Below are 13,050 nucleotides of genomic sequence, written 5' to 3'. Positions count from 1 at the left end.
TCTTGATGCAAGTTATACACCATAGACCAGTTATAGAGCCAGAGCTAAATCAGCCCCTTTGGCCCACCTCATCCATGCTGAGCAAGGTGCCCATCCAAGTTAGCCCCATCTGCCTGTCTGGCCCATGTCCCTCTAAAACTATCTAAATATTTTGCAGATGTTGTAATTATACCCACTGCTATTACATCCTCTGGCAACTCATTCCATATGTATGCCGCCCTGTGTGAAAAAAGTTGCCCCTCAAGTCCTTTTTAAATCCTCCCTCCCCTTCCCCCTCCCCCCCATTCATCTAAAACCACTGCCCTCATAGACTCCCCTATCCCAGGGAAAAGGTTGTGATTTTCACCTTATCACGCCTCTCATGAATTTCATAGACCTCCACATGAATACCCCTCAGCCTCCTACACTCCAGTGAAGATAGTAACTTGCAGGCATTGAGTATAGGAGCAAACAAAAAGAAGCTAGAGGGACTCGGTGCATCAGGCAGCATCCTGACAGTCTCCATTTCAGGTCAGGACCTTTTCGCAGGGCCAGTCCCTGGAACCTCCTGCTGTTCCCTGGTGCTTGGGGGGAGGAGCAGGGGGAGGAGAGAGAAGGGGCAGAGGGAAGAAATATAGTTTGGTGATGAGATGGGGTGGGTGGTATATTGGAAGGTAGGTTCCAGCCTTTCCATCCTCTGTAACTCAAGCCCTCTAGTCCTGGTCACATCTTTGCGAAGCTTTTTAACCACCTTTTCCAGTTTAATTACGTCCTACTGGTACCAAGAACTGCACACAATATTCCAAATTGACCCTTACCAATGTCTTGTAGTCCTAAGATCATGTTTCAACTCTTGTCCCATTACCTGCCCCATGCTCAGGGTCTGAACATCACACTAATCTTGGGCTGGCTGCCTGCTCACCCACCGGCTTATCCAGTCCATGACACCTCCCGCTGTTCCACGTGCAGTTTGACCCCTACCCCCCAACATTCACAGCCTTACTGAGTTTCCCAGTGTTCCACACGATTCCCCCCCCCTACCTTCCAATATAGCACCCACCCCATCTCATCACCAAACTATATTTCTTCCCTCTGCCCCTTCTCTCTCCTCCCCCTGCTCCTCCCCCCAAGCACCAGGGAGCAGCAGGAGGTTCCAGGGACTGGCCCTGCGAAAGGGTCCTGACCTGAAATGGAGACTGTCAGGATGCTGCCTGATGCACCGTCCCTCTAGCTTCTTTTTGTTTGCTCCTAAACTCAATGCCTGCAAGTTACTAACTCACCCTCTCTATTTTAATTCTAAACTTACTTGCAGCTTGCAAAACGCACCAGGCCATCTGTAAACATGTATATCCGCAGAGGATCATAAGAAGTTACATAGACATAAATTCTTAAATCAAATTTACTCTCGCCGATGAGGTAGGGTTTATGCAAGTATCTAGAGCAAGGAAAATAAAGCAGATTTTATTGCAATATTTGAAATTTGGAAACGTTTGCAACTCTGAAGGACCATTTCTGAAATAAAATCAGAAAACACTGAATAGGTCCGGCAGGATCTGTGGAAAGAAAAACAATCATCAGGGACCATGGGGTACAAATTGGATTAAAACAAAGACTGTTCTACATATCCCACAAGTTACATGTGTTTCTGGCCCCATGCAAGGGCCTATAGTTTCATTTGTGATCTAGAGAAGGTGAATTTTAAGAAGCTATTCAATGTGAGAAAGATGAGTGAGTGTGGAGGACGATAACTGGTTGAGCCTCTTTTCAAAAAAGAAGTGGAGAATCCTCATACAATCCTGATGAGGGAGGGGGGGGGGGTGTGAAGGATTGTTCATGCATAGCACTAGGAAACTGAACCTGCTGTAAGTGGGAAGCAATTAGAGAGAAAGGGTGAAGGCATAAAGTAACAGGTTTGATGAGCAAGAAGAGGAGGCTGAAAGAGCATGCCATTCAAGGCTGGAGTACCACAAGGTTGGTTGGAAATTGTGCAGGAGAAACCTTTGAGGACATCAGTTCTCTAACTATCTGGGAGCCAATGGCCTGATGTTCAATAGTGATCCAAAAGAGAGGTAAGAAGATATGCTTGAGAGCTGACACTTGATTTCAAATTGAACATACTTCTCTTGTGTTCAAACATTCCTTTCTTGTACAATCTACATGGTTAAAACATGGGTTTTTGATTAAGAACATATATAAATGCAGAGTGCACATCAATAAAAATGTGTATGCACATACCATATGTGTTTGTATACTTATTCAAATGTGAATAAATTGTTCAGAAAAAATAAATGTACACATACACTATTGTAGATGAATGAGGAAAAAAGTCCTACTTTTGAACCAGCAAAGGTCGCTTCTTGGGGATCTGATTCCATTTATGTATAACTTGGATCCCAATTCCTCTTGCAGATGCAGGCTGTTTAAAGAAAGGGGCAACAGAAAAGTCGAGAAAAGCTATCAGGATGCCATTAGGTAGTTGCTTCCACCATCTTTCTAACGGAACTTGGTTGCTCTTACTTATTAATAGCAACGCCCTCACTTCCTTATTGATGACTGACTTGAGGCATTTTGTCGTGAACTGGGTCACAAACCACAAACACAAAATCCAAGAGCCACATTAACACCACACTACAGGCTGGGGATTACTGGCCATGATCCCTTCTTGCATTTCAGGTGCAAGTCACGTGGAGGAAATGAGCAGTAATAAAAATATAGGCCAGCAACCAAAAGGGTAAGAATTAGACTTTCAAACCAACTTCTGCTAGAGATGTACCACTGTATTTTACAGTACAGTGCCTCTTTCAAACAAGATTAAAAAAGGATTTTTGTTTATTCTGAGCAGAGGTTTAACTGGAGACAGACTTCATGACTTAAACCAGAGATGTGTGGAAGTTATAACAGAATGCAACTGCTTGGTTTCGGAAGGATAAAAAATTTGACCGTTGATTGGGGGATGAAGAGTTGGTCATACATCCAGCAATCGACTCAACTAAATTACACCATTTTGTAGCTTGGTGTGAACAAATTATTCATCACGTTTCCTGTAATCATAAAGAGAAATAATGGTCTTGGAAAGGCAAGGACTGATTAGGGGTTCGGCATGACTTTGTGCAAGGCAAATTGTGTTGTACAAATTTAATTACTTTTGATCAGGACTGCAGATGATATACACATGAATTTTAGCCAGGCTTTGACAAGGCCTGATCGAGATGGTGAGATCATGTGGAATCCAATGTGAGCTAGCTAAACCATTAGATACAAAAATAGTTTGGTGGTCGGAGTCAGAATGGTATTAGAGGTTTGTTTTTCAGATTGGAGGCCTGTGACCAGTTGTATACTGCAGGGATCAATCCTGGGTTCCCCATGTTAATGATTTGATGGAGATTGTAGGTGGCAAGATTAGCAATCCTGCAGATGAAACCAAAATTGGTGATGATTGGCATTGAATAAAGTTGTCTAAGGTGATAGTAGAATTGAGATCAATTGGGAAAATGGGCAAAGGAATGGAATTCAACTCAGATAGGTGTGAAGTTATGCACTGAGCTTGTGTTATAAGGAGAAACTGGATAGGCCAGGACTGTTTACCTTGGACCAAAGGAAGTTGAGGGCCAATCATGTAAACATTTCATATGGGGTATAGATAAGGATGAGAGGACATAGTCTTTACTCCCCCCCCGCCCCCACCACCCCAAGGTAGAGGAGTCTACAAAATTAAAGTTGAAAGGAGAACGATTTAAAAGGGAGCTGAGAAGCAATTCCCCCTCCCACCACATACACGTGCTTAATATTAAGAATGAGCTGCGAAAAAGTAGTGACAGAGGTGGATACAAGTGCAATGTGTAAAAGACATGGATTGGGCAACCGAGTTCAACAGTTGAAGGGAATCAAAGTCAGGTGACCCAAATATCGCATTAAAAGTGAGGGACTGTGTAGCAGAGCTGTCAACATCGGAAAGGCTTTGGCTCAAGGGGCTACGGTAAAAGGAGTTGAGATGGTGGTGCAGGAGTTAAAGTAAGAAAGGGCCACCCTAGTCAAGGAACAAAAAGGATTCAGTAGGTGGGCACAGGAAAGGTCAGGTTTTAGATTTTTTTTTCCCGCTCTAATCTTAAACAGAGGGAATGGTAGCCAAAGCAGGGGAATTCTCCTCTTGTAGACTGACTATGGGTCTTCAGGGAAGCCAGCAGTATCCCTGACTACTTAATCTGTGAGAAGGGCATCCAGCTGCAGCTCCTGACAAGGAGAGTTAAGGAGATGGAGCTGGATGAACTCCGGATCAATGGGGAGGCAGAGGGGTGATAGATAGGAGTTGCAGTGATAGATATCCTTTATTGTCTTTACACAAGTACAACAAAATTGAGCACGCATCCCGACAGGGCACACGTACATCAAACAATAAAATATAAAAGCTGCACAATAAAACAATAGAATAGTCAATGTTCAATTCACGTATGGCTCTGGGGTAAAAATTGCTTTTTAAGTCTGTTTGTCTGTGACCGAATGGACCTGAAATGTCTACCGGAGGGCAGCAGGTCAAACAGATGATGACTAGGGTGGTAAGGGTCCTTCAGGATTTTGGCTGCTCTACTAAGGACCTGTTCCGATGTGACAGTTTGCATCTGAATTAAAGGGTACTAATATCCTTGAGGGAAGGTTGCCAGTGCTGCTCCCGTGGGGTTAAACTAGATTTGCAGGGGGATTGGAACCAGAGTAGATAGAGGAGTGGAGGAGGGAAGAGATGATGTGAGAATTGCATGCTCTTCTAGACGTCAACAGGTTGTACATGGAGGAAATGTCCTCAGGTGCATTTATTTCAATGCAACTTATAGGAAAGGCAGACAAGCTTAGAGTGTGATTGGCATATGGAATTATGACAATGTGGCCATGTGAAATTTTGAAACTTGGATGCAGGAGGGGCAGAACTGGCAGTTCAATGTTCCAGGCTTCCGTTGTTTTAGATGCGATAGAATGGGGGGTGGGATGAAAGGGGAAGGAGTGGCATTGCTCGTCAGAGAAAATATCACAGCTGTGCTCAGGCAGGACAGACAAGAGGGCTCATCTACTGAGACTATATGGGTGGAGCTGAGGAACAGAAAAGGTATGACCACACTCATGGGGTTGTATTATAGACTGACAACAGCAAATCTGTAAAGGAATAGCAGACAGTTGAAGGAAACAAAGTTGAGATAGCAGGACATTTTAATTTTCCGCATACTGTAAAAGGGCTGGTGACAGAAGTATGTGTAGAGGAACATTTGGGTCCAGTGATCATAATGCCATTAGTTTCAAGTTAATTATTGAGACGGATGGGTCTGGGCCTTGGGTTGATTCTAAATTGGCGGAAGGTCAATTTTGAGGAAATGTGAAAAGATTTAGAATGCATGCATAGGCATAAGTTGTTTTTGGAAAGGATGTGCGACGTAAGAGGAGGATCTTCAAAGGTGAAACTTTGAGAGTACAGGGTTTTTGTATGTTCCCTTCAGGTAGGGTTAGCAGGCAGAGGGAACTTTGGTTTTTGAGGGACATTGGGGACCTAGTTCGGAAGATGAGAAGTGTGTAGCATGAATCGGCAACATGAAGCAAATGAGGTATTAAAAAAATGCAAGAAAAACCTCAAGAAAGAAATCCGGAAGGTTAAAAGTAGACATGAGGTTGCTTTGGCTGAGAATGTGAAGGAAAATCCTAATGCTTTCTACAGGTAATATGAAGAGCAAAAGGATACTAAGGGACAAAGCTGGCCCCTCTTAAGATCAGTGCTCAGCTTTGTATGGAGATAAAAGATATGGGGGCGATCTTAAATGTTTTTCTTTCACCAATATTCACTCAGGAAAAGGGCACAGAGTATTGGGAAATAAGGAAAACAAGCAGTCAGGTCTTGGAACCTATACAGATTAAAGAGGAAGAAGTGCTTGCTGAATTAAAGCAAATAAGGGTGGAAGGACCTGACAAGGTATTTGTTTGGACTTTGAGAGAGGATAGTGTAGAAATTGCAGGGACTCTGGCAGAAATATTCAAAATATCCTTTGCCACGGGTGAGGTGCAGGAGGATGGGAGCTTAGCTCACGTTGTTCCATTGTTTAAAAAAGGCTCCAAAAGTAACTCTAGAAATTATAGTCCAGTGAGTCTGATGTCAGTAGGAGGTAAATTATTGGAAGGTGTTCTAATAGATTGGATATAAAATTATTTGGATAGCCATGGACTGATTTTGGATAGTCAACATGGTTTTATATGTGATAGGTTGTGATTAACCAATATTATAGAGCTTTAAGAGGAGGTTACCAGGAACGGGTGTGGATGTTCTCTACATGGCCTTTAGTAAGGCCTTTGACAATGTCCCGCATGGGAGGTTAGTCAGGAAGGTTCAGATGCTAAGTATTCGTGGTGAAGTAGTGAACTGGATTCAACAATGGCTGGATGGGAAAATCCAGAGGTAAGTGGTGGATGATTGCTTCTCAGACTGAAGGCCTGTGACTAGAGGTGTGCCTCAGAGATCAGTGCTGGGACCACTGTTGTTTGTCATCTATACCAATAATTTGGATGATAATGTGGGAAAGTGGATCAGCAAGTTTGCAGATGACACTAAGATTGGAGGCGTTGTGGACAGAGAAGGTTTTCAAAGCTTGCAGAGGGATGTGGACCAGCTGGAAAAATGGGATGAAAAATGACAAATGGAATTTAATGCAGGTAAGTGAGAGGTGTTGCATTTTGGAAGGACAAACTAAGAAAAGACACACAGTACAAATCTGATTACCCAAAATCAGATTCTCCAAAATTCGAATTTATCAAATTTTTTAAAAGAATTCAGATAAACGAGGATATCCGAAACAAATCAGAAATTGTCATTTATCTGAATTATTTTTTGGAGCCAAACTAATCTCACGGGTTGAAAAAAAAATTCACTCAACATGAAATTAGAGCGACAATTGACCTCATTTCAAGTAACTCCCTCCCCTCTCTCTTTCCATTTCTTCTTTACTTTCCCCTATTGACTTTTCTCTCAACTTTCCCTCTCAAACTGTGTGCCAATGTCTCCCAGCCGCAAGCAGTCGGAAGAATCCCTTGCCCTGGTATCATCAAGGAGAGAGGCCTCCCAGGCAGGATTGGGGCCTCAGGCTCACTGGCATTCCCTTTCCCCTTCCTCTCTCCTTCCCTTCCTCGCTCCTTCCCTCACTTCCCTTCCCTCCCTCAGTCTATGTGTGCAGTAGGCTTAGGGGAGGATTCAGAGTCAGGGCTCAGGGGTCAGAAACTGGTGACTGGGGAGGCAGGAGCCCGCTGACTCGCCAGTGAGTGTTCCACTGGTCCGGGAAGCCTCCCCGGGGATTGGCGGCAGCGTTTTGTCAGTCTCGGTGATTGGCGGCAGCCAGAATATTTTTTGGTGAGAATTAAATATTATTTTAATGCTTAAAAAGCCTTCCCTTGCTGTTTGTTGTTGATTAAACATTGATCCAAGTGATTTGCTGTTGTTATTGCGATGTTTTTAAAAAATGACCAGTACTCCAAAAAACGTTTATCCGACATACGGTACTGACCATTTCGGATAATCGGAGTTGGACTGTACACAGTAAATGGTAGGGCACTGAGGAGTACGGTTGAACAAACAGATCTGGGAATACAGATACATAATTCCCTGAAAGTGGTGTCACAGGTGGATAGGGTTGTAAAGAGAGCTTTTGGCATATTGGCCTTCATAAATCAAAATATTGAGAAGGGTTGTGGCTGTCACGTGACAACACTGCCCCCTACCTAGTCGGAGGACATGCCAGTTGCCAATCAAGGTTTGGTCTGCCCTACCAATTAGTGCACACTTGCTGTTGGTTCCATGTAAATTACCCGGACTATCCAGCCTGTTGTACTTGGCCTTGGGCCATTGGCTGTTGTAATTGGATTAACCCTCCTGGCTCCAAGCCATTGTTTCCTGCTAACGATCTGGGCTACACCCTCCAGCACTATAAAGGTGCCATGTTCTCTCTCTTTTGCCATCATCGAGGGATCACCCTGTTTCATTCCAGGTTGAGGAGCGTGGAACAACGCTGGAGAAACTGTTGGTGAGCTGTGCACTAAATAGAGTTGGGAGCATTGATTTTTGTCCCCAAGTAGCATAGAGCCGTGCCTGCACAGAGTCAAGCAGTGGTAGGTATCGTATTGACTTTTCCCTTCATTGTTTGTGCGTGTATGCAGTTTGTTCCCACCTTCATTATTAGTTGCCTGTGTGTGTTTAATCGCTTACTGACTTTTTCCCACAATTGCTAACAAACTGTACTCATTGTTTCACTGCCGCTACCTTTTTCCCACGACAGCTGTAAAGTGTGGGTGTGGGTGTGGGTGTGTGTGTGTGTGTGTGTTGCATCTGTTACCATTTCCCACACTTGCCTTCTGTAAAGAAAATCCTCCACTACATAAAACAGTTCAGAGACCTTGCCTTTGAGACCCACCAAACCTGTTTCCTCACTCACAACAAGGAGTTGTGATGTTATGGTAAAGTTGTACAATTCATTGGGGAGGCCACATTTGGAGTATTAGGTGCAGTTTTGGTCACTACAGGAAAAGGGGGTAGCAATAAGATAAAAGTAGTACAAAGAAGATTTACTAGTATGTTGCCCGAACTTCAGGAAAGAGTTACAGGAAAAGATTAAATAGATTAGGACTTTATTCCCTGGAGTGCAGAAGAATGAGGGAAGATTTGATAGAGGTACTTAAAGTTTTGAGGGGGTTATACAGATTAAATCTAGATAGGCTTTTTCCACTGACGATAGGTGAGATACAAACCAGAGGACATGGGTTAAGAGTGAAAGGGGAAAATTTTAGGGGAACATCTTCGCACAGAGAAGCGGAAGTGTGGAATGAGCAGCCAGCTGAAGTGTTGAAATCGGGCTCAATTTTAACATTTAAAAGAATTTGGACAGGTAAATGAATGGGAGAGGTATGGAGGGCAATGAATTGGGTACAGATCAGTGAGACTAGGCAGAAAGAATGGCTTGGCACAGACTAGAAGGGCCAAATGGACCTGTTTCTGTGCTGTAATGTTCTAGAGTTCTAAGACTTCTGGAAGGATTCGTAGATGGGAAATGTTTAGAATGACATGGAACAAATGCAGTCAAAAGGTCAAGCTCAGGAAGGCAACTTGGTCAGTATAGAGGGCCTCGTTCTGCGATGTCGAATTCCAAGATTGTATTTCAAAGTGTATATGTCACGGGGAGGGAAAAGTTGGCCATATAAACAAAATAAAATGCCAAAGGTATGTGACTGCCTCAGTGAAGAGCTGCCTTGGCTTCAGCGGCTGGCTAACATCCTTTTGGTTTAGTTATTTGACTCAACAAATTTTTATTGATTCTTTGCAACAGTTATCCAATGAATTGAATTTCAATTCACCCCCTCTCCTCCCTCAACATCTTTTTTGAAGCGTATGTTGAATTTTTTTCTTTCAAAGTTGTTAATGAATCTTCTTCCGTGATCCTGCAAGGCTTGAAATAATAGATCATAACTAGTTGAATAAAACAGCTCTCATCTTTGTTCTAGCTCTTTTCATCTTAAGTAAACTGGTGACAACTTACTGGTTTAATAATCCATTTCTGCTTGGTGGAGCCTTCTGCCCAGGCATTCTTCAACAGTTTGATGTCATGTGGAAGGATGAAGGATTGTGGGAAAAAGTTGAATTCTCTTTTCCCAAATCGTACCTGCATTTTCAATAAGTTACGCCACAGGCGGTCCTTGCGACCGATTTGAAACGATCCTGGAAAGTGATTCAGCTGGCGGAGAGTAAATACAAAAGTTTGATTTTCTTTCAGAATGTCAAAATAATAATGAATTTCACGATCTCATTAACCAATACCGAATACAAATCGCTACTGCAAAACGATACATGAATGCAGTTTCAGCTGAATTTTGTCATTTATTAATAATCAAGAACTGAAATTCCTACTCATTGCTTGACTGAGACACAAGCTTTCAATTATAAAGGGTGTAAAAGCAGAAAAATGTCTAATAATACTCGAGTCAATCTGGTAAAGATTTTAAAAAGTGATGGAATAAGTTACAAGGGTGGTAGTAAAAATGATCATGGTGAAAAACAAAATATTGGAATGTTGGAAAAACAAAATACTGAAACCACTCAGCAGATCCAGCAGCTTTTCACTGATTCTACTTGACGAAATGTGTTTTCAGCATTTTTATTTCATTAGTATGAAGGTAGGTGATTCTACAAGTTTGAACCAAGATAGCTGAAGTCACTAATGGTGGAAAAGGCACTGGAGATGATACAGGGAGACCAGATGTCAATAAATTGAAGGAAAGAATCCTTAATTCTAAAATTCCAACCAGTTACCTTCTGATATTCTCGGAGGGTCTTGAATAGTGGCGACTTCATGTGATGTCCCCAGCAACCCAGCCAATCGTAAGACCCTGAAATGCATACACACCAACTTTCAACTGGGAAAGCAACATTTCTCTCCCTCTTGACTCCCACCAAGTGCAAGCACAGGCTTTTATCTTCCTTACATTTCAAAGGTCATTCTTCATGCTCACAGTGGATCAAAGGGCAATCTCACATTGTTTTTATTAGGCAACCAAATACTTCCACCCAATCTGAGGCACGACACACATTAGTGAGGAACCAGTCACGCGCAGATAAAAGTTATAATAGTTGCACAAATAGCAATCGAGTGATTTAACCTGAAGATGTAAATTAAATACCTTCTTTACAATCAGGAAATATTACAAGAATATATTAGTAACTATGAATGTGAAAACACTATGTTGTTGCTAAATCCAAAGGATTCACTTGTACCCTGAATGAAACCTTCCACAATCTTGACTAGGTAGCTCAAGAGCCGCAAACTGTATTTTATTCTTTACTGACTCTCCAGGCCATTTCTGGGTCATTCAGTTGAAGAGATATTGAACATGCCAACAATGACCACATCCCATTAATAAATAAAACAAAGCATTATCCCTCCCCATTCAGGACATTTAATATTACATCTACAAGAATCAGCTTGTTGAGATGTACCTAATCTATGCACTACACTCAAAGTTTTACAGAGCTTCCCCGTGAAGCAGTCAAGTTTACTAGATTTCTTCCATATTTCTCCCCTATCGACTGCATAAAAAACCCGAAGCATACTTTATGGTTTCAGTCTGCAGCTCTCCCTCGAATGTGCTGTGGCCCCTGCTGAGAATGGCTGCACTACAGCAATAAGATTTTGAAATGAACAGCAGGATCCAATAATGGTTATTCATCTATGGAGGAAATGACATCAAGATGGCCAAACCTAAACTCATATCGACTAAGTTAATTTCTGCAATGAATATGGGATCTTTGTATACCATATATTAGTCTGGAGGAAAATGAAAAAAATGACCCTGAAATAGCCATGAGCTAGCTAAAATTCTACATAATTTAGTACAGGTATTAATTCCTTTGTCTGTGATTCTGAAAACTGCACATTTTTTTTACTTTATGTATAGTATATTTTCAGACATTCCAGAGGGAGTAAGGAGAGAATGTGGCTCTGGAGGCAAGCGGGGAGAGAGCAGCAGCATGACTCGGGTGGACTAATGGGGAGAGAGGGCAACGCAACTTGGGCGGGCGAGCAGGAAGAGCGGCAGTGCGACTTGGGCGGGCAAGCGGGGAGAGAGCGGCGGCAATGCTACCGCAACCCCCATATAGCGCCGCCACAAACACCTCTGTCCAGCGCCGTTGCAACCCTCCCCCCATCCAGCGCCGCCGTAACCCTCCCCACCGTCCAGCGCCGCCGTAACCCTCTCCACCGTCCAGCACCGCCGCAACCCTCCCCCTGTCCAGCGCCGCCGTATCCCTCCCCCCTGTCCAGCACCTCCGTATCCCTCCCCCCTGTCCAGCACCGCCGTATCCCTCCCCGTCCAGCGCTGCCGTATCCCTCCCCCGTCCAGCGCCGCCGCAACCCTCCCCCGTCCAGCGCCGCCGCAACCCTCCCCCATCCAGCGCCGCCGTATCCCTCCCCCCTGTCCAGCACCTCCGCAACCCTCCCCCGTCCAGCATCGCCGCAACCCTCCCCCCGTCCAGCGCCGCCGCAACCTTCCCCCCGTCCAGCGCCGCCGCAACCTTCCCCCCGTCCATCGCCGCCGCAGCCCTCCCCCCGTCCAGCGCCGTATCTCTTTGTTTTGCACAATTCTGTACTGTTACTATTTTAATTCCATAAACCAGAATAATCCGAATACTGAGGTGTTCAGTCCCAAGGATTTCAAATAAAAGGATAAGCACCTGTACTTCAAATGGTGTTTTGAGAATCAGAGTCCAAAATCTATGTAATTTTCCCATAAAAGCAACAAACCAGTTTCATATCAGCAGTTGTAAGGCTCTGTGACTATCACTTCAGTGTGCCAATACTTCATGGAAACCTGCTCCCGAGATTTGGCCATCCACAATGACACATTTTTTTTTTTCTTTGGCTTGGCTTCGCGGATGAAGATTTATGGAGGGGGTAAAAAGTCCACGTCAGCTGCAGGCTCGTTTGTGGCTGACAAGTCCGATGCGGGACAGGCAGACACGGTTGCAGGGGAAAATTGGTTGGTTGGGGTTGGGTGTTGGGTTTTTCCTCCTTTGCCTTTTGTCAGTGAGGTGGGCTCTGCGGTCTTCTTCAAAGGAGGTTGCTGCCCGCCAAACTGTGAGGCACCAAGATGCACGGTTTGAGGCGTTATCAGCCCACTGGCGGTGGTCAATGTGGCAGGCACCAAGAGATTTCTTTAGGCAGTCCTTGTACCTCTTCTTTGGTGCACCTCTGTCACGGTGGCCAGTGGAGAGCTCGCCATATAACACGATCTTGGGAAGGCGATGGTCCTCCATTCTGGAGACGTGACCCATCCAGTGCAGCTGGATCTTCAGCAGCGTGGACTCGATCAGAAGTAAAATGCTAGCTATGCAAGATACCCAATTACAAGAGTATGAATTAAATCATGTATGTCAAGACAACAAAAAAGAGTTAAATAAATGTTGACAGTTAGTGCAAGAAAAAAGTAACGTTTAGTAGTGCAGACAGATCTTTTAGTGGTTAGGGATGGACAGCAGCTCCCAAATCTACAACCTCCAACATCTGGAAG

General features: G+C 43.9%; 1 protein-coding gene across 6 annotated transcripts in view; it reads right to left on the bottom strand.

Annotated features, from left to right (window-relative positions):
* ttll4 (tubulin tyrosine ligase-like family, member 4) overlaps positions 1 to 13,050 on the bottom strand; it is a 75,896-nt gene that overhangs the window by 24,239 nt on the left and 38,607 nt on the right. For 5 of the 6 annotated variants that reach the window (XR_011356860.1, XM_069935924.1, XM_069935926.1 and 2 more), the window contains 4 exons: positions 10,298 to 10,374; positions 9,528 to 9,722; positions 2,313 to 2,395; positions 1,286 to 1,414 (listed from right to left, as the gene is read on the bottom strand). Coding sequence is in view for 5 of the 6 variants with exons in the window: in XM_069935924.1 (XP_069792025.1) it covers positions 1,286 to 1,414; positions 2,313 to 2,395; positions 9,528 to 9,722; positions 10,298 to 10,374 (484 nt within the window). In the remaining variant the exon portion in view is untranslated. The remainder of the gene's footprint in view (positions 1 to 1,285; positions 1,415 to 2,312; positions 2,396 to 9,527; positions 9,723 to 10,297; positions 10,375 to 13,050) is intronic. The other variant, XM_069935927.1, reaches the window with a different exon arrangement.

The sequence above is a fragment of the Narcine bancroftii genome, chromosome 4 (assembly GCF_036971445.1).
Source record: "Narcine bancroftii isolate sNarBan1 chromosome 4, sNarBan1.hap1, whole genome shotgun sequence".
Lineage (NCBI taxonomy): Eukaryota > Metazoa > Chordata > Chondrichthyes > Torpediniformes > Narcinidae > Narcine > Narcine bancroftii.
Note: the sequence above shows the minus strand (reverse complement) of the source record. Positions and strands in the feature narration are given on the sequence as shown.